Consider the following 21,976-nt stretch of genomic DNA (forward strand, 5'->3'; position numbering starts at 1 on the left):
GAGATTTGTTTGTGGTTGACGTGCGCGTGGGAGGATAGGGATTGCGGTGCGGAGAAGCGTGGAGCCGCTGAGGATGCGTCTTCAAAGGGGGTTTCTTTTATTTAATCAGAAACAAACTCAAGAGCGGGAAAGGAAATTAAATATAACGACGAGACTGTGATTTGGTATTTAACGAACTCGGAGCCCATTGGGATGACAAGTCTCTTGCAAGGGAAAGCAGAATTCAAACTGAATCAGGAGAGTGACGGATGGGAGCAGGTAAATGCAAAGAAAAGTAATTTACTTTGTGATTTTTGCTCAATTCTATCCTGATTATGTAATCGGCCTTAAGTCACGGGACGAGGAATTTATTCGGACGTGAACTTTGCACTCGCAGTGGTCTCAGAGCGGTCCAACTTCCCTCCCCTCGCTGTGTTGCATGGGGAAGTAGATGTCACAGAACTACGCCTGAGATCCATTCAAGTGACTGCTTATCCACACATTAGTCAACAACACTTTCTCTGTTAATGAAAAAATATATAATAGTGGACGTAAATTGTACGCGCTATGAAAAAGGGTTATCGCCCGAAACGTTGCCGATTATATTTTTTGGTAGTTGTGTTAATTGTGCTTGTGCCCCACTGCCAATGCAGCAGCAGCAGCATTACCGAATAATGTTTGGGAGCATTGCATTTTCCTACCCAGCCTGCTACACATTGACAGAGTTTGAATTGAAATTAATCGGATATACACATTTTATGAAGCGGTTAAACACGTATTTTTTTTTACGTCCGGTCATTGGTGACTGGGTTGAGACCATCACCTCTCCAGCATCAGCCCAGTTCAACCACAGGCGGCTGCCCGGATTCGAACCCAGTGGCAGCTCGGGGCCACAGACCTCTTTGTGAAGTTTTATTGTTTAGCCCGATGAGAAGTCAACCGACCATGACGAGGCTCATTTTGCAAGGCCTCCTTTCCAAAAAAACACCCTTCCTCTCTTTGCAGTTTTGATATCCATGAATGAAGAATAAAGACGGACATTTAAAAAAAAAAACAGCGTTTTCGTCCAGAAGAGAGATGTTTGAATCTGCGGTCAGACGACGGGAAAACTGTCGGAACGCCGCTATTTATTTTCCTTGGCAGTGTAAACAAACACTCGATGCCACTCGTAACTTTTGCTTTATATTCTCTCGTATCCAGCGCTTTTTCGGCACTTGCCGATGCGATCTGATCGATGTTTTATACGGCGGCCGCACAATTCCTTCACCGGCGACGGTGTTAAAAACGTCCGGCGTTGCGAGAGTGAGATTCACAGCTCGTCACCTCTGTCCGTCGTTTGTTACTCCCCGGGTTTCATTATTTTGGGGATTTTTATTTGGCGGCGAGCGCCTCTCACCCCACTGCGTGCGAGTGGTGACGAATCGTTCCTCGTGCCGCGCTAGGTTCATCCGACTTGGTGACAACCGGGAGAGCGAGAGGGCGTCCGCTGGGCGGTGACGCGGCTACCCGAGCGGTAGCCACGTTTGCCGCTTGATGCATGCGGAGGGTTCACGGTTCGCATCCGGCGGCCGCCTTGGTTAATACCACGGGATTAACAACCATGATTCTGTCTGCCTGACAGTGAACGTTAAAGATAGCCCTCATGTAATTCATAAGATTCGGTAGTGTTTTCTCAGTGTCCAATTTTGCCAATTTCGAAAGTTTCACAGTTAATTACTCCATTGGGGCTATAAAATAGCAATCATCGCCCCCTACTGGCAGACTAATGCCCCAGGTCATGCTCGGAAATGGGACTTATCCTGGCCTCTTGACTTCTCACTCGGTTAAACAAAAGAATTGCAACCTGTGTTTTCAGTATATCTCTCTTTCATCGCCAAACACCGCATCCATTGTTGCAATGATCTTATCACCTCGATACTGACGTCAGTGTCAGGGGCTTGTTCTGCCACGCTGGCTTAATCGCCGACCCTATGGGAGAGCCTTCCTTCCATTTCACTTGACTTGTTATATCTCTTCCAACACCAATAGACAGTTAGGAAACAGCCCACGGTGCGACTCTAGTCACCAATGATAACCTCCTTGCTTTACTGCCTCCAGCAGGCATCCGTGGGTGGCATTCTCAGGGTTCATGGTGATCTTGTCATGGTTCACCAACCCCCGTCTTCACGGTGTCGGGATTACAGGGGGTGTGCCGCCGCTCGTGACGATAATTAAGAGTGAAAAATTTGTTTTTCATATATTGTAATGCCCCCCCCCCCAATTTATTCCGGTTGTGGTGACATATCACGAGAGACGAAGAATTCGTTGACAATTCCCGCAAAAGCCCGTGTTGTTACATCATGTATGCCTGGAGGAGATTTCCTTGGGATTTCTCCAAAAAATTATTCGAGCGGCCTCTTCTTATCATCCACACGCAGCGAGGCCGGCGGCCCCGTTCTGGCCCCGTGCGCTTGCTCCAGAAGCTGTAGCGCTCTCACTAGCCCACCCACATGCCCTGTCGAGATTGTCTGAATATGCCTTCACCATGCAGGTCAACGCGGTGTGGTGAAGGCACGGCGGTGTAGGAGTGGGGGTGTGTCACGGGTGCCAAGGACTGGTTCGGGTATACCGTTCGCCGCTGGGTGTTGGCCGTGGATGACAATGGAGACTCGGCTCGCCGGGTTAACGGCGCGATGCGTTAACCGCTGCGGTACTGCTCCCAACCCGACCCCCCCGGCCCCACCTGCACAACACTTCTAGTTTGTAATTAACCTTTTCCCGTTCCGAGTTATCTGCAAGTTGCAGGGTGGGTCCGGCTCACCGCTGAATCCCGGAACGAGCAAGTAGTTAGTGTAAGTTTGATTTAGAGGCGTAGCGCCGTTCTTTTTAAAAACAAAGTACTCACCGCAGAGAACTGTAGCGACACGACTGCACTCTGTTATAGCTGACGCCAAACTGTGCCACACGCCCTCTCGCATGGCCTTGTGGGAGCCTCGGTACGTCTTCCAACCTGAGACGTACCGATAAAGTAAAGTTTTATTTTTTCTTCCGATTCCATGTGTCATCGGAATGGAAAAGGGTTTAAGCTTAATTTTTAATATTTGTGTAGTAATTATTTATTGCTCCATAAACTCGGGCATGCGCCTGTGAGATCCGCGTGGCGTGACGGGGCGGGTTCTGTCGGTAGGGATTCGTGGTGGCAGCCGTCAAGTCTGCCCAAGATGTTCGCGGTAAATCTGACAAAACTGCTTGAGCGGACGATGCATGTGGCATCCCAAGGATCACGCACGCTTATTCCTCCCCAGGAATCTCGCCTCCTGCTCTGCGGCAAGCACCCAAAAGAGCGGAGGTCTCCCGAAAACACTTCGAAATCCGAAGGCGTTTTTTGTTTGCTTGTAAGCCTCATGTTATATCCCAGGCAAGGTTTTGCAAAAAAGCCTCCTTTTCCCCCACCCGCCGCCAGATGCGCCGCCAGATGCACCGCCAGATGCACCGCTGAGCACCCATGCGGCTCGCAGTGCACAGAGCTATCGATTTACTCTCCCAGAATAATAATAAAAACACCACCCCTTTTCTGAGATAAGCCCCTGCGTTGTGTTTATTTTAACATCGTCAGGTTTCGCCGAACGTCCGACTCCATCGGTTGGGGACGCAGTGCCTCTTTAATGTCAGTGTCGTTGAGTTTTACCGCCGACCGTTTTCCAATCTGGCCGCGCCCTGTAGGCTTGGCGGCACGACGCTCCTCCTTCTCACTCCATGCCGGGAAACTGCCGGCATGACCGGTGACCCGGGTGCATCGGCCAGAGACACGGGAAACAAAAATCCAAACGAGCACGCACCAACTCTCAGACGGCAGTGTGCTGTGCGAATGTTAGCTGGGCAGCCGAGTAGAAATTATAATCAGATAACCAAGTGGGAATGCTATCTGGGTAGCCGAATGGGAACACTTGTTGAAGTTGCTGACCGGGAATGCTAGCCGATTGCAAATTCAGATACAGTACAACATCACATACCCAACCTTCACATATCTGCCCATGCCCGGTGCAGTGTTTGTTCATGATTATTTATAGATGTTCACAAATCCCACCTTTTCACATACAGAAATAATTTTGTCACACCATCATCCTCATCTATTACACTGAAAACCATTCGTATGGCAACATTGTAATCACTATGAGACCTCCTTTGCCAGTAGCAAGATATCGTAATAGGTTTTTACCCTTTTATCAGGCACAAAAACTGACACCTTTATACAAGGGATCATGTTTGCAATAACCACAACACAAGTAGTGAAAAAATGCAAACAAAAAGAGACAACTCTGATAATGATATGCACTGTCCTTGAAATTGATTGGTCCACACCCGAGACGGCTTTTCTTGGAGCCTAGTCTCCACTGGTGTTGTACGCCTTTTGGCGTCATCTGGTCCAACACCATGTGAGACTAGGCTCTAAGAAAAGCCATCTCGGGTGTGGACCAATCAATTTCAAGGACAGTGCATATCATTATCAGAGTTGTCTCTTTTTGTTTGCATTTTTTCACTACTTGTGTTGTGGTTATTGCAAACAGGATCCCTTGTATAAAGGTGTCAGTTTTTGTGCCAGATAAAAGGGTAAAAGCCTATTACGAAACATTGTAATCGTCGTTATCATCATCGTCATCCTCCTCCTGGATTTGTTCCCCAGCAGAGTCATCACTGTGCCAGCAATCGGTGACTCCAGAGTGGATGTGTTTCTCCTCTGACCCGGCCATGATATGAGCGCGCGTGGAGCAGAATTCGAACCAAGCCCCTAACACAAAGAATTCCATTTCGCTGCCACCACCGTCGCCGATTGGTTTTCCTTCACCGCGACGGCGATTGCCAGCGGAAGCAGCACGATGTTCACAGGCGACAGACGCACGGGCGCGGAATAAAACCCACTCACCCGTGCGCTTGCCGGCGAGCCCCGTGTATTTTGCACCGGGGTATCGCATTTTATATATATTGCTTACTTGGAGGCAACCACAGTGGTGTAACGGTTATTATTCTGGACTTGCAATGCAGAGACTTGTAATTCTTTGTTTCATCTACCACACTGGTTCGATTCCATCTCCCGGCGTGGAAGTTGAAACTATGGGGCAAGTGTTTTCGAGATAACTACCTTGCCTGATATACAGGAGGTCGTGGGCTTGATACCGACCCTGACGCCTGTATATTTGGAGTTTGCATGTTCTCCCCGTGGTCGCGTGGATTTTTTTCCGGGTCCCCTGGTTTTTCCCTCCACATTTAGAAACGTGCGGTTTGAGTATTTGGTTGCTATACATTTCCACATGATTAAGCCACCTCATTGAGCTGTCATTTGTGGCCAAGGTTGCTTCTGAAAAAGAGCTATATAGCACAGTGGGCCTTACCCGGTAAAAACTAAAATGCAAATAGTTAAATTCCAACCCACACCCCAACCTCGTATATCCAAATCATCAGTGTTAATTGGTGCATACCACGGTGGGTAGGTCCGGTGTGGTGGGGTAAAGCCTGGGCACTCTTCCAAGACGTCTGGCCAACGTGGAAGTGTGGGTCAAAATATCCTCTGTCGAGGCGGGGGGCTCTCGAGAGCTTCCTTTCGTGGAAGCTCTTCTGCCAGCAGGTGACGAGCAAGTACTTGCAGGGCTGCGCCTTTCACCTTTTTGTTTTATATATTTACCCTATTGTTAAATGAAGGCGGTGCACCCGCTCCACTCGGCTTCTTTACAGCTGCGAGCGCCTGTGATGTATGGCGCGCGTCGCATCATCACTCATTAAATTTTGTGGACGTGTGTTATTTACGCGCGGAAGCCATGATGGACAATTAGTCTGGTGGCATTGGCGGGGGGGGGGGGCAGAGCGAGGAGTTGATTTATCCATCCCCTCCCCCCCCCCCCCCGAAGCAGACGCGTGACTTTTCGCTGCCGGGTTCACACGGAGGGGACACGGAGGAGAGACGATACCGAGCCCTCGTCTCACGCCACGTAGAACCCTCGCCTCACTCGATGCAGGACCCTTGGAAATTACCGATAGAAAATATTGTCTCATCCGGTCGTCAACCCTCGTATCGTCCCATGTAGAACCCAAGTAGAACCCAAGTCTCATCCAAAGATGATTTTGTCTATATTCTTAGGTTTTTTCGGTAAAGTTACGTAGGTAAAAAAATTAAAATTAATAAAAGTAAAATTAAATAAAAATAAAAAATGACGACGTTTCGGAGGCAACACAAGCTTCCGTCTTCAGGTGGAACCGTCACAGCCACGACAGCTGTATCAAGTAAATTAGAGATTACAAGAGATACCACTCCGTATATATAATGGTTGAGGGGGGAAGGGCCAGGAACGGCACACTTTTTATTAATAATTATTTATAAAAAAATGTTTTATTAATTTACATTTTTTACCTACGTGACTTTACCGAAAAAACCTAAGAATATGAATCCTTGCAGTCACGAAAGCTTCAAATCTATGCTTTTGTCTCTCAATGCTGAACTCTTACCTCATCCGATACAGACCCACTGTCTCATGTTCAGCAGGATCCTTGTCCTATCTAATACTGAGCTGTTATCTATGTCTGTACATAACCTTATCGTGTCTTAGTAATGTAGTGCCTTGACCCAAGGCCTTGACCAAGGTGCTTTACAGATCGTTGAGAAGGGTACATTTGAATGTAATGGTGGAGATGTAATGGTGAAGATGAGGTGAATACAATAGATGGAGAGGAAGTAATGGGGGCGAATCATGTGAATATCCCTCATTTCACCCCTCATTTAATTCATTATTGAACCACGTTTTCATCCAACACTATTGGCCAAAATACCCCAATATGGGACCGCAGCGGACGAGCAATTGTTGGTGGTCCTGGTTCTGGCCGCCCTCCTGCTTGTCTGTGGTTTCCTGCGCCTCTACGCGAAATATCCATGCACGTTACAAATTCGACAATTATAATCCTATATACATTCTTAAGAAAGTCATATTTCTTGGTTCTTTCCGTAAAGTCACGTAGACAGACCTGTTTCTTCACCTGAGGACGGCTGCTTGCGTTGTGGCCGAAACGTCGTGAGAATTATTTTATTATGTTTTATTTTTTATTATTTTATTACTTCCCTTCTACGTGACTTTACCGAAAGAACCAAGAAGATGAATCCCTGCAGTCACGAAAGCTTTAAATCGAAAAAGTCATATTTGTTAAATACTCGGGCTGTAACATGGCATCGAGCCATCCAGTATTCATATTGAGTCTTAAGCTCATGAGACTCGTGTGGAATTGCGCTTTTTTAAGAGAGGATGCCGCGCGATTCGCGTGCCCTTCGTGCAGTCGGTAAGCATCGTCCCTGCAGCCAGTAAAGCCGCTACCATTCATCGCAGCGTCAAAATAATGACCGATTCTTTATTCGAATCTCGACCTTGAATCGCGACCACTGGTCACATCCGGCGTGGCAGAGTGGTGGAGGAGGCGTCGGGGTGTGAATTGCTCCACCCACAGTAGTAATAATAATGATTTTACAGGCCATTAGAATTCAACCTTTGATGAATGGTGCTGATAACGTTATTTCACCGACATTAGCCGCTAATCATTGATACCACGATTAGTCACTGGTTGCAGCACTGCTCGAGGTGCCACTGATGATGACGACCACGACGATGATGTTAGTGTTGGGGCTAATGAGCGCGGCGAAGCTGAGTAATATGACGGAGTGTCTGCCAGCTCCTTCAAACGGAACGCGGTGATCGTGTCCAATAATCGGCACATTTCACTGCGCATGGGTTGATGTAAATGACCTCTCTCTCCGTCTCTCCTTTTCTCTCCGTCTCGGTGTCTGTCGTTCTGTCTCCCTTTGTGCCTCTTATCTTTCTGCCTCTGTCTCTCCTATGGCTCTCTGTCTATATGTCTCGCGTTCTCACTCTGTCTCTCATACTGTCTGTCTTCCGCATAGTTTAGATCTGCTTCTTAGTCTCTCTCCTTCTCTTTCTCATTCTTTTCACTCTTCATTATTTATTTTCCTGATCAGCAAAAAAAGAAAAGTTCTCCGTTTTGACCTTGGAACCACTCGTCTCTCCCCAAACGTCTCTGTCGCACCAGTGGATTGTCATCCACATGTCTAACTTGACGATGGGAATACCAAGACATCAACGAAAGGGCATGGTGCGGCCCATACCACCGTGTGTCCTACCGGCCTAAACAGATGCCCACTGTAGCATCCCTTGCAGCAAACAGTCTGTACGGGAGATAATTGTCCCTGCAGATCCTGGTGAATGATGGTGCTCATGCTATTGACAGCGATGGAGATGGTAATTCTGCTGGTGATGCTTGCTTAATGACTTGCAGACAGCGTAGAGGTTGCATGCGGCGATGAGGTGAGATAGGGCAAGGCAGATGGGGCAATGCAGACCAAGTCAGCGCAAGGCAGATGGGGCAATGCCGGTGCAGGAAAGGAGTGAATAGGGTATATAGTTTAAGATATGGCAGTCTATAATGGGATAGGTTAGGATTGGGAAGGGCAGAGTATTATCGGATATGATAGGGAAACTAAACTATTTAAATTAAACTAAACTATTTAAATTCAACTTTGTATTTATTTATTTTACTAGGTAAGGCCCACTGAGCTATATAACGACCTGGCCACAAATGATCGCTCAATGAAGTTGCTTATCACGTGGAAATTTATTGCAGCCAAATACTCTAAACGCACGTTGGTTGTAAATGTGGTGGTTAAAGTCGGAGGGCAGGGCAAGCCGCCGTGGAGGCGGGGGGGGGGGGCACGGGGGGCACAGGGGGCGACTGACCGCAGGATGAGCAGGAAGCAGACGTCACCGACAAGGTTGAGGATGGAGACGGCCATGCGGCGTCCGCCCTGCTGCTGCGACACGAGGTAGCTGTCGGTGAGGAGGAGGCTGGCGAGCACCATGCACAGGGCGACGCACGCGTGGCAGCGCCGCCCGGCGAGTAGCACCATCGGGGCGCCGGCTCCCACGGCCCCCGTGCGTGGAAAGCGGTCGGAGCGGATAGCTGGGGTGGCCGCGGTGGTGGTGGGGCGGCGACGCGTGTGTTATAAAGTAATTATTTAGAAAATACAATGGGGTGTTTGTGGGAATGACAACGGTGGTGGCAGAGGCTTTGTCTGCCTTTGATGAAATAAATAAATGTATTGAGTGTATTCAAGTAAAGTATCGTGAATTAGTGTTTAAGTGGTACAACTATGTTGCTGTGGTTGTTCCACCTGATGAGGATTGCTTGTGTTGCGATCGAAACGTCGTGATTTGTTTTATTTTATTATATAGAATTTTATTTCTACTTACGTGACTGTACCGAAAGAACCAAAGAGTATGGATTCCTGCAGTCACGAAAGCTTCAAATCAAGATTGGCACAACTAATTGTGGCGTTTGTGAGTGAAGATGACGATGGTGGCGGTGAAAGACTTGCCTTTGATGGTATTATGAAAGAGTTGAATTAAATGTAAGTAAGTTAAAATAAGCTAATTGGAGTTAAAATATACAACTATTACCATTAGTATAGGAATTATTAAAACGATGATGATGGTGTTGGTGGTGGTGGCATTGGTGCCTTATTGACTTGCGTTTGAAAAAGTAAAATGTATTTAATCAATGGTTATTCATCAAAAGTAAACGAAGTGATGAAACTCAAAACGTATAGATTTTGTAGGAATGACAATGGTGGTGGTGGTGAAAGACTTACGTTTTATGAAATCAAAATGATAAATTCAAAGGAAAAGTGCAATGTATAAGCGTTCAATAGCAATGGCAATTATACATGTAAAACATACCTTCTAATGATCTCAAAGGGAGTTTCCTACTTAGTGAAATTACATTGTGAGAAAATTGTTCGTTTAATAACGTGAAACACGTTAAAGCTGCAATTCATAAAATGAAGGGGATTGGGAAACCAAAATAAAAATTCCGCTCAAGTAAAATGTTACAATATTCATAAATGAACGAGGGTGTCCTGAGGTAAAAAAAATGACTGGCCTTATAAAAATGAAGGCAATTTAAAATAAGTTATGCTTATGACATTTTAATATCCATTGTGTAAAAATCTATAAACAGCGCCTATGTTTAATAAATGAAATAATATATCTTAAAATTGAAATAAACAGTCTAGCGTTTTTGCTTTAAATAATTAATTCAACAGAAAATCGTGTTCTGTCGTCGTTGTTTCCTGCGCCCGTGTTCAGTTTTTAAATCGTTCTTCAAAACGAAGATTAAAATATATATTGCAGAAATTAATTAGAGTATAGTTTACCAAAAAAACGCCAATGAACTATAATGAATGAAGTTGAATGAAAAAATGAAAAGAAAATGAATAAAATAATATTTAATTGCAACGGATTATCCGTGGAAAGTGATTCAAATTAAATTAGTGTAAGATAATTCATGGACGAAGATGCGGAATATAATTGTCTTGGATCAGCCTGGAAACGGTAAATAAGAAATCATCGTATTACTTATTTCACGATGATGTAAATCAAATGCATTGGTCACGCTGTGAGAGTGGTGCTTGCCTCCCTCGCAATAACATTAAAGTTTTATTTCAGAGATAATAACAATCTTTCCACTATAATCGTTTTGAGTCTCAAGAAATTGATTTTCCTCCGCTTTATTTGGTTTTAATTCACTTGCGGTTCATGTGCTGCGGAGCTCGGTGTACGAGGCTTCTCTCATGCTGCGTGTGATTCGTGTTTAAATCGGAGAGGTGACGGAAACCCCAGTGACGAGGTTCATTTTGTTGTAAGACAACCACCTCCAGCGTTGTGGTAATCACTTCATCGTCATTTACTTCGTCGTCATCATCATCAGAATATGTGTTTATCCACCACCCCCCCCCCCCCTTGTGCCGTGTCGGCCTTCATAGGGGCTTGCTAACAGCACTTTCCCCAAAAGTCTGTTTAAAGCTATATGCGGGGGGGGAGGTCTTTGTTATTGTTCTATGTATAAGGGCAGTGATAGAAGATGGGAGATCTTTTCTGCTCTGGTTCCCCGGGAACAGAAGAAATACTGCATCGAAATCTGCTCCTGCTCGTCCCCATTGGTGACCCCTGAGCAATTGGTGCAAATTCCACATTGCCATGGTGGTAATACATTCCAGATTGATGAAATAATTAAAACTGTGAAGAAAAGTAAGTGGGCTTGTGCAGGACACGCCACGAAAATGGACGATGGCCGATGGTCTTGAATAGCGACAAGAGTGGTAGCCACCAAATAGAACGAGAGGACCCTCTACCGAAGAGACGGAGCGATGAAATCAGCGCCTATGCAGGTGCTGGGTGGAATGTTACATCCTGGTACCACGAGTTATGGTGGCGGCATTGGGTAGGCCTTCGTCCAGCAGCAGATTGACCGTGGCTGATGATGATGCTTTTTTCGCACCTCCGATTAGCACGGTTGGATACGTACGGTGCGGAATAAGTTCAACATACATACGATGAAGAGCGTGGTCAACATGTATGCATGTAGAACTTCTTTCGCTCCGTACGTAGTCAACCGTCCTAAACGGAGGTGTGATTATGAATGTAATCGCTGTCAACCACTTCTCACAAGTTGAGGACTATATTATCCACTCCGGAAGGGCCACCTTGACATTCCTGGAGCCGCCCCAGGGCCGAATGCCGCGTGTGGCCACCTTGTTCCACCACTTTCTGCGGGCCTCTCACGGGGCCCTCTCTTGTAATGAGGCCCGCGGCAAATTGCCCCTTTCCACCGTCACGCTAGGCAGGCCTGCGTGGGAGAGCTGTGTTTCTCCCAGACGAGGATTTAAACTCGCAAGCTCCCGACTGCGTGTCCAGCGCTCTCTAACCGCTGCGTCACCCTGCCGGTAGCGCTACGCATGTGCTCATGTTATGTAAACGAATGCGCACACGCGTTTGCAGAGAGATCAAAGTTAAGCTGCAACAAACACTTCCGCTGAGGATGTCTATCACCGCTTCAGGCGGCGGTGCGGATGAACAGGCCACTTAAATGGATTTTGGCAACGTAACATCCACCTTGTTGTAGGTGTGTTTATTAATTATTTGTAATAGCTCGGTCTTGGTTATTTTTGTTCACGTTGCATTTTTCATGGAGTCTTCTATCTCTGCGGTGAAGTTTAATTATCGGCTGCCCGCATACAGGTTCGCCAATGATGAAAGAGGTGGAATGTTGTGTGCGTCTGTATGTGTGTGGGAACTGGCAGTGCAACGGTGCTATGAATCCAGCAGCCCGAGATTCCTGGTCACGGCCAACACCAGTGACGATTATTTTAACCGAACCTGGGCCTCCCCTAGGTCGACTCGGCCTCCAATGAGTACCTGGTTCGGTGTGTAAAAACATCGCCCCTGGGGAGACAAAGGCGGCCGGATGTTGTGTTGGCCACCCACCCCCTCGTGTGCCATGCCGACCTTCATAGGTGCGCTCTAACAGCAGTTTCTCCACCAGTCTCAGTCTGGATGGCTACACGGGGCTGGGGGGAGGGTTTTTTGTGTGTGCGTACGTGGATTTGTTTATTTATCTTCCTTTTCATTAATCTTCTCTGCTATTTAAACCACTTTCTATGTAAATGTGTTGCGATGAACTCTTGATGGATTTGGGCGTGCGGGGTGGTGAGCTGCAGGATTATAAAGCCGCAAAGCCTAGGCAAAACTCAACGCTCATTTTGAAGAGGGTCTTGCCTTGGGATGTTTGACCTATTCCTTACACCACATCGTACACATTAGTGTATTATTTGTTTTTTTGTCTGTGGACATTCGTGGGCTAATAATTCACCCCTCCCCTCCAGCCTATGGACTTCGGTGAATTGTGATTAATTGTCGCAATTCGAATTCAAGAATCGATTTCTGATTCCGGCGAATGGTTGCGTCTCTAGTAGCTGATGCAATCTCGATTCACAAGTGAAGCTATTCGATGCATTCATCATGATCTTATACATTGATATTGATTGACGATCGCCACTTATATTTAACAACGATCACTTTGTCAGCATTTGTACAATTACAGTCGCGATTGTGACCATCTTCCTCACGCTGCATTTCTGACAGGTCCCCTCGAAAAGCCACCCCACATTCCTTGTCCGCCACATTCGGCAACAAAAACCTCAGCTTTTTTATTTCCCTCCCCCCGCCCGCCTCCCTTTCTCTTCTAGTGTCTCGGATAAGCGTCGGTAAAAGGGTGATGTCTGTTTTTCACTGCCCCGCCCCTCCGCCAGATCTAAATCGATGGCTCTCCGATGAGCTGAGACTGCGCGGGCCGCGGCCACGAAACGGCCGCGTCGCCCTCTTATTAAGTGATGGATTTTTTTGTTGTTGTTTTAAATCCCGTCGCGTCCCAACCGACCTTGCGTTTCGCTCTCACGCGTTCGCCCCCGGGGGTGGGTGGGTGGGTGGGGGGCGCCGGCCGCGAGCTGTCTGCTAAACGGCAGTGGCCGTGGCTCCGAACTTGGCACGCCCGTGACTCTTGAGGATCGGGCGACGTCGTCCCTTAAGAACGCAGCAAGGCTATGCAAGCGCTGAGCCACGATACTGCATTCCTTTGACGATGAAGTTGCAATTTGCCCACGCTTTTGTCATTGTACTTTTTTTTATTGTGTTTCTAGTGACTTGCTTAACCCTTCTCTTCATTCATCGCGTATGCTTTGTGGTATTATTTTGTCGATGTGATTTGCTGGACGTCTGTGAAAAAGAGCTTCATAGCTCAGAGAACTCCTCCTCCGGTTTAAATGCAGGCGGTAAAAACAGTACCGTGCGATTTTCATTGCAGTGCTTTCATCACTAAAGAAAAAATATTTATTTGAAACAAAAATATCGTCCCGTCTCCTCCAGAGCTGGCGGGGGGGAAAATAATCAGTCGCCGAAGGCTCGGAATGTGAGGTGGATGGGCAGATGGCAGTCAAGTAGCGTATTCTTGAACCTGTGTGCCACTTTGAGCCTTTTACTGCCCCCCCCCCCCCCCCATAGGATTCCCGGGTTTTCTTTGGGTTCTCCGCTTTCCTCCCACGTGTCGCGCAGCTGATTAATGATAGCGCTTTGCATAAAAATTGATGTATGTATTTAAATTTTAAATCAGTTTCGGCATGTATTTTTCTCTTTCTAAGGGGTTGTATGACATTCGGCCGTTTTCTGATATAAAACTGTTTCCTATGCCAATTGAAACATGCCCATTTGTCAGGTTTATTGGAATGCCCAGGGCCCCACCGTGTAAAGTCTGATCCCCAACTGCAAGTCAACCAATCTCTCTACACTCTCTCTCTCTCTGCGCTGATAAAGGGCCTTCGCCCGAAGCATCGACCTGCTGTATGTCTTCCTGCAACAACGGCAGCGCTAACGTGTGTCTTCACACAACTATATAACACGTCACGTTTCAACAAAATAAACAAGCAGACAATGTTTCCTTCACAAATTTGTCTAAAAAAAAAAGCTGTCTCTGGTGTGGACCAATCAGTTTCAAGGACAATTCATATATTATCAGAGTGTGTTTTTTTGTTTGCATTCTGACCACAAGCATTGTGGTTAATGCAGACATGATTCCTTGTAAAAGGTTTCAGTTTGGTGTTTTAACATCTTCACGCCTGTTTTGTTGCCAGAAAAAAGGGGAAAAACCTCTTATCACAGGACACTCAATTAAAAAGTCTCAAGACCCCACCCAGGATTCTGGGTAAAGGAGAAAAAGGCCTATAATTAATTTCGGAACGTGACGTGTAACGAATCTGATACAAGGACGAATTGACCGCTTCCGGGAGATTTTGACGCTTCTGATTTCGTCTTTGTGTCCGCGTGCGTGTGTACCGGCGCCGCGCGTGCATGCTCCGCAAAGCGCGTGGCCAGCCGCGAGGGTCTCGTGCAGCAATTACCCACGTGGCCGTGCCGCGCCGCTTTAAGCCGCGCATCGTACGCCGCAGCTCGGCGCCGCGCGGCTCAAAGCAAATATCAGGAACTTGGAGATCAGCGTGGATCCCGAGTGCTCCCGTGCGGGTTAATCCCACGGAGGAGGGCGAGCTCCACGACGGCGCCGTGCGCGCATGGCCGCGTGGCATTGACTGTGCGCCTAAAGGCCGAATCTTTTGGGCTGCTGCTTGTTTATCTTCTGTGAGGATTTTGCCTCCTCTCGGCATCGATGCCGCTGTTGTAGCTGCGTAAATGACGGTTTGTTTGTGCGCATTGAGTTTTGTTTGTCTGAATTAAATCCAATACATGGTGAGCTGACATTAATTTTGGCAAAAGCTTCTTTGTTGTAAGGGGCAATGTTCTCTCTGTGTGCCTGCTCACGTCAGTGGCGAGTCGAGCAATATATGAACTGGGTGCTGGGCCTCGCCTGGGTCGACTCAGCCTTAAATGAGTACCTGTAAACAATTGCTCTGGGGAGACAAAGGTGGCTGGGCGTGATTCCGGACAGACCACCTCCTCGTGCACCGTGCTGGCCATCATAGCTGCTTGCTCAAGCATTTTTTACCAACGGTCTGAATGCTACAGGGGGGGGGATTTTGCGTGCGTGTGCGTGCTTGTGATGCAGTGGTTAGTGCATCCACTGCTGCAAAGCTGGTGACCTAATATCTGAAAAGGTCCATTGCCCTCCCTTTGGTCAACTCCGTTTTAAATCCGTACCAAGTGCAGGGTCTAAACATCAGCAATGGAAAGACAAAGTTTGCTGGATTCCGAGCAGGATACACAACCTTAATTATAGCGTCGTTATGTAGAATATATTTCAGAGTGTATTTAACTTAATGTTGTTATATTGTCATTCTCATTATCGTCGTGGAAAATAGTACAATTAAAATCAATCGTTTGTTGCGGAGAATATAAATAACACATTGTTATGTGTTATAAATAACACTGTTATAAATAACACGTTGTTATTTATATTATCCACAACGACGTGAATGATAATTTTCAGTGTTGCTTGCCCTGGGATTCTCGTGACCCCTACAGTCACCGGTGACCCCTCCGTTCATTACGACGATTCAAAATGATTGACCCTTTAATCGAATGACGACCCTGGATCGCGACAACTCATCAAGTCGTCGGGGTGGTGCGTGGGAAGGTGGTGTCTTGTTCCACTTCCAATTCCGAGTATTTTTTAAGAATGTTTTTGTTTAGCAAGAAATTTTGATCTCCCCTGCCCCCCGCACCCACGCCCATACCGCTGTGGTGTTGTGAGAACATGTGATGTTGATGATGATGATGATCCCTTTTCTAAGAATAAAGATCCAGAGCTGAGGTGAGGACAGATGGAGACAATCGCGTAACTCAATGCAAAGAGGTTAAACTACAGTGGCACGAGTTAAATCAAATAATGAAAAAAAAATCCCACGAAAATGTTAAAACTTTCCTTATCGGCGTTTGCACCTGCACGCTCTCCCTCTCTCTCTCCCTGTGAACACACTCTCTCTCTCTCCACCCGCTAACAATCTTGCCCCGGTGGGATTCACACACCGGTGCCGCTGATCGACGATGGAACGACGCGGCAATTTCTCGAGCTGGGATTTCGATTTCTGTAAAAACCCCGGCAACCGATTGGGGTCCGTCCAGCCAGACGGCCCCGGCGCTCATCGGCTCTGCGCGGGAAAATTAGACCCGCTCGGAATCCGCTTCATAATTCACGGGTCACGCCGTTGGTTCAGGATTCGGGGCCACGGTCAGTTGAATTCACCGCCTGGGGCCGGTGTCGTTGATAAGTGAAGTCCCCTGTTAGATGTCAGATGCTACGCTGTACCCACTCGCTGCGTGGTCGCGACCTTTGGGATTTGGACCCCTCCATGCCACCACTGTCACTATGAAAGTGTTCCTCCTGGTACTGTTGCTAATGCTGCTGATGCGAAAGTGTTGATGGTGATGATCATTCTGATGATGATTTTCTGCTAATGCAGCTACTGCGATAGTGTTGCTGCGGTCGTATTGATAATGATAGTGCTGCAAATTCTGCCGGTGCTGCTGCTGATGGTGCTGATTCTGCGGATACTAATTCTGCTGTTGTTACCACTGCTGATAGTGCTGCTGCTGGTTTCGTGGTGCTCTGTAATTGCCGCGAGCCTCCGCTGTGGCTAATTACTGCCCAGCCGTGTGGGCGGGAGAGGGGCAGCCCCGAGGATGTGCGAGCAGCAGTCGAGCAGCAGCGCTGTAAGAGCAGCTGACCGTGTAATGGCTACGGATTTTTTTATCCCCGTTTTTGTTTTGAACAGGCCCCTGAGGTGAACTAAAGGGGAAGTGGGTGGGGGTGGCGGGAATGGGTGAGGTGTTGGTGTACCATCGTTGTTGAATGCGCTCCACCCGTGCGAGCTTCCGCAACGGTTTCTCCCTTTTCAGTGTGAAAGGTCAAAAGGTCAACCATGCCACTGTGAGATTGGGGGGCGGAGGGCGCGCCCCACTATCGAGGGACACTTGCCCGGGTTTTGAATTGGGGGTAAGCGGGATATTACCTTCACCTTGTCTAATACATAATAGCAGAAAGTATTCGTAGGCAGTAAAGCCATCATCATCAGCACAAGCAATGGTCTATCCACTGATGGATGAAGTCCTCCCCAAGCTTCCACCATCACATGCCCTTTTTGTATTCTGCAGAGGCCATAATGGTATTTGATATTCATTAGTCTTTGCCAGCATATTGATTTACAGCACGCGTGTGCTTCATAGTAGAGAAATCTTTGCTAAGCACTCCTTGCTCATGCGGCTAATTAAACATCGCATTTGTATATAATTAACTTGACATGTGTGTACATTTCAAGCAGTCGATTCTCGCAAGCACGATTCGATGTGGGTATCTTGAGCGGAGGAGTCATTTTTAATCGAGGAATCGACGCGTCGTTTTCGGCAGAGCCTGGATGCCTGGTCACTTTACAGCAGAGGGAAAATTATGCAGCAAAGTTGTGGCATTATTATTATTATTATTTTACAAATGACAGTGAAAATTGTTTTCACGCTAACGCATTAATTGTACCCCATCCACAGTGTCACTTGAGCCCTGCTTGGTCTGATGTGGCCGTACTCTGCTTATGACAACCAAAAAGCATGGAACCCATGCTTCTTCCAAGCCATTTTTAAATCCTTTATATTAAGTTCACTTGCTTGCTTGCTTGCGCGTTTACGACCGTGCAAATTTTTTGGTCGTTTTTTAACCCACTTCCCGTGATCCAATCGAGCTGACATTTTGCACACAGACTCGTTGTGCGTGACAATTTATTTTCGTGAAAAATTTTTTCCCAAAAATTTAAACATTTTAGGGGAAAAAAAATTATATTTAATTACCAATTGCTTAATGGTGGCAGGCAATCATCTGACCCATAGGTGGCAGCCATCTCAAGCCAGAGGACGAGAGGACTCTAGCCGCCACGCATATAAAGGATTTATAGTGAAAAACTTTGTTTTTACGGGTTAATTTTTTAGCCAGACATTAGGTGTGAGCAGTGGCGCAGTGGAGGAGCGCACTGCCCAAGTTCGTTTCGCAACCAAGGCTAACATCAGTGGTGAGTGATAACTGAACCGGTCCTCGGTTCAAACTTTGTTTACTCGCCCACACTTGTCAGCGTGGTGAAGTACGGTCGGTTTAGTCCCCAGCACGATTGGCTACGTACGGTGTGAAGGTTCGACATACATACATACACTGTCTTTATCCAGCAGTGGATTGATTAAATGGCTGTTACATGAATAAAGTACACGTTTGTGACTGCATTTATTCGTAGTCTTGGTTCTTTCGGTAAAGTCACGTAGAAGGGAAATAATAAAATAATGAAAATAAAACATAATAAAATTCTCACGTTTCGGCCACAACGCAAGCATCCGTCCTCAGGTGAAGAACAGGGCTGTTTTATTTTCATTATTTTATTATTTCCCTTCTACGTGACTTTAGCGAAAGAACCAAGAATGCACGATTGTGTAAGAGAGTGTTTAGGTATTCCAGCACATTGAAGGCTCGCTCAATCGAGCTTATCGGCTTCCCACCAGTCCAAATAAAAATTCTGATTCTGAGATTCTGACTGGTTCAGCTGGCTTGTATCGGCGTAATTATATACTATGTTTCTTTTATAAATGTAATCGCTCTTATTAAAGAACAAATCTGCGCCCTCATGAAAAATATAACCTTTTGGTTAACAGCACGGCCGGGGAAAAGAACGAATAAAAGACGCATGAGCAATGTCAGAAGTCAGAGGTCAAACCCGTTATTTCACAGTGATGGCGTAATGAGTAACAAACCTTACCTTCCATAGGTAATTCTAAACGTAGAATTAGAAAAGCATTCGTATAAGCCAATGACACATGAAGGAAGACAAAGATCCCCCGTATAGCCTTTAACAAACTGAGGCCAAGTGCTGCTCACGAGCACCATGCCCGGCTGCCTTTGTCTCCCCAGTGTTGGTGTGTACACCAGGTAGTCATTTGAGGCTGAGTCAATCTAGGGAAGGTTCCCGCCTGGTTCAGATAAGCGCAGTGTGTTGACCACTACAACTACCGCTCCCCACATGTACTGATGCGCACATGCACACACTGCAGCGCACACGTGCACTCAAACACACAAATTCACTGCCGCATGAAAATGCAAGCACATAAACACACACACTCACACACAATCCAATACACTCCCACACACACTAACACACGCAAATTAGAACACTCGCACTCTCTAACACGCACGCTCCAATAACACATGCACTCACATAATCAGTCTAAGACACATACATGGGCATGCACATATATAACAAAGACAAAGATCCTCCGTGTAACCTTAACAGACTTTAGGAGCAAGTGCTGTTAGTGAGCACTTATGAAGGCCGGCACGGCACACTAGGGGGTGGCCGGCCGCCTTTGTCTCATAGTGGTGATGTTTTTACACACCGCGCCAGGCTCTCATTTGAGGCCGAGTCGACCTAGGGGAGGCTCGGGACCAGTTTAGATATTTGTCACTGATATTGGCCAGGAGTGGGAATTGAATGTGGGCCGCTGGGTTTGTAGCTCGGTAAGTATGCCCACAACAACAAAGCTCCACCAAATAGCCTTAACAAGCCCGTTGGGGCACGTGCTGTTAGTGAGCACCTATTTAGACTGACACGGCGCACGGGGGGGGGGGGGGGTTAAGTGGCCAACACGCCGCCGCACACAAACGCACGGCACTATAACACGCACGCCCTCGTGCACACGCACATACACCCATGCACAGCACTATCACAACACGCGCACACACACACACACGCGCGCACTCGCGTGCACCCATGCTGTGACACGCACGCACAGCACTATCACACAATTGCACGGGAGTTATTACTCAGGAGCTGCCCGATGGCTGTCAACCTCCGGGCGCCCATCAGTACAACCCTCATTGGGGCCCGTGCCTTGATTTTTAATTTACAAGGGTGGTGGCGGGGGTGGGGTAAAGAAACGCACCGTGTGATATATACAGTATTTATGTATTGCCAAAGACTCAAGCCGGCTCTCTGAAGATTTTCCTTTGCTGCCCCAACGAGTGTTCGACGGCCGCTCGCGCTAATGCCGACGATGGCGCGTGTCTGTTCGTCGTCACGCCGGGAACTCGACGCCCGCCTCTAATGTGCACGAAACACACACACGCTTTCAAAACGTCAGCTTTCGCGAGCGCAGTGTTATTCACGATTAAGGTTTTTTTTGGGTTCGATCGCGGAAATGTTAATGCGTCGTTTACATCGTCACCACCCGACACGGCCAATTCGTCAGGTTTGCCACGTAAACAAAACGTGCCAATCAGTTGCGACTTCAGCACACCCGGTGTGTTGGAAAGTCAACCCGCAGCATTTACAATTCGAGTACCGTGACGTTTCGCTGGCGATTATAACCGGCTCCGTCAAGGGGACAACGCGCGACGTTTCGAGCAATGACCCTTCTTCACAGCACACGTAGAAGTAGGCCAGGGAGGTAGGAGTGGACTCTTGGCAGACTCTCACGGAGCTGTCGGCGCCGCTTAGCAGCGCGCCACGCGGGTCGGGCATTCTCCCTCGTTAGCCGCGCATTGTTCACTCACTCCGTGGACGACTCTTGTCACCGCTACGTGGGCTCGTCGCTAATTCGCGTGGTCGACGCGGTCGACGCGGGGGGGGGGGGGGCGAATCGGGCGTGAGGCTTGTGCGACGGTCTTCCCTGGGGGAGCCTCGCGCTCCGGCTTCCTGCGCTTGTGTGCGGCGCTCGTGAAGGGAAATTAATTTGCTTTCATTAGGAATCGCTGCCGTTAGGGCGACGGGGGAGGTGGTGGGGGGAATTCGAGCGGTCCCGCTCGCTCGACGTCAGGGGAGACGGAGCGAGCGGCCGATGCGCGTCACAGTAATTTTTGCATTTTCTCTGTAGGTCACTGTCAATATCACTCCTCAGGTTGTGTGTGTCTGTGTGTGTGTGTGTCAAGTCGTGTTGCTTGTTTGTTTGACCAGGTGAGAACTCAAGAGACCGGGATAGTCTCATTTGCAAGAGTGTGTGTGTGTGTGTGCGCACGTTTGTGCATAAGGAGGTGTGACGCAGCGGCTTGCACGCGGCGCTATGAACCTGGCAACCCGAGTTCAAATTCCGCTCACAACCACCAACACCAATAATGATTATCTGAACCTTTTCTGGGCCTCCCCTAGGTCGACTTAGCCTCATATGAGTAGCTGACGCAGTGTGTAGACATCACAACTAAGGCAACAAAGGTGGTCAGTCGTGGTGCTGGCTTCCCATCCCCTCGTGTGCCGTGTCTGCCTTCATAGGTGCTCGCTAACAGCTCTTGCTACAACAGTCGATAAAGGCTATGCAGGGAATATTTGTATTTGAATGTACTTTCGGGTATAATTGTACGTGTTTTGTACGGATAACCATTCAACCCCCTACCCCACCTCCACGCCACCCCATGTGAACTCCATTACATGCAACATATGCGAATTTAAATCTCAAAAATCAATATTAATCCACGCGTCGTTACATCTCTAATGCCAAGTGCACACTGTGCCTCGGCCTAGCGGCCAGTGTGGCAGCCAACGTGGGGGGGGGGGAGGGAGGGCTTTAGGGTCAGAGCCTCGCTTCACGAAACATTAATTCCTCTCCCGTTTTAT

General features: G+C 47.6%; 2 protein-coding genes across 5 annotated transcripts in view; one reads left to right on the top strand and one right to left on the bottom strand.

Annotated features, from left to right (window-relative positions):
• MRPL11 (mitochondrial ribosomal protein L11) overlaps positions 1 to 21,976 on the top strand; it is a 99,124-nt gene that overhangs the window by 24,111 nt on the left and 53,037 nt on the right. The gene's annotated exons all lie outside the window — the stretch shown is intronic.
• The window catches only part of LOC144944016 (uncharacterized), a 49,881-nt gene that overhangs the window by 10,252 nt on the left and 17,653 nt on the right, over positions 1 to 21,976 (bottom strand). For both annotated transcript variants that reach the window (XM_078871997.1, XM_078871996.1), the window contains exon 2: positions 8,745 to 10,388. In XM_078871997.1, coding sequence (XP_078728123.1) covers positions 8,745 to 8,914 — 170 coding nt within the window. In that variant the 5' untranslated portion in view covers positions 8,915 to 10,388. The remainder of the gene's footprint in view (positions 1 to 8,744; positions 10,389 to 21,976) is intronic.

This window comes from Lampetra fluviatilis, chromosome 33 (assembly GCF_964198595.1).
Source record: "Lampetra fluviatilis chromosome 33, kcLamFluv1.1, whole genome shotgun sequence".
Classification (NCBI taxonomy): Eukaryota; Metazoa; Chordata; class Hyperoartia; order Petromyzontiformes; family Petromyzontidae; genus Lampetra; species Lampetra fluviatilis.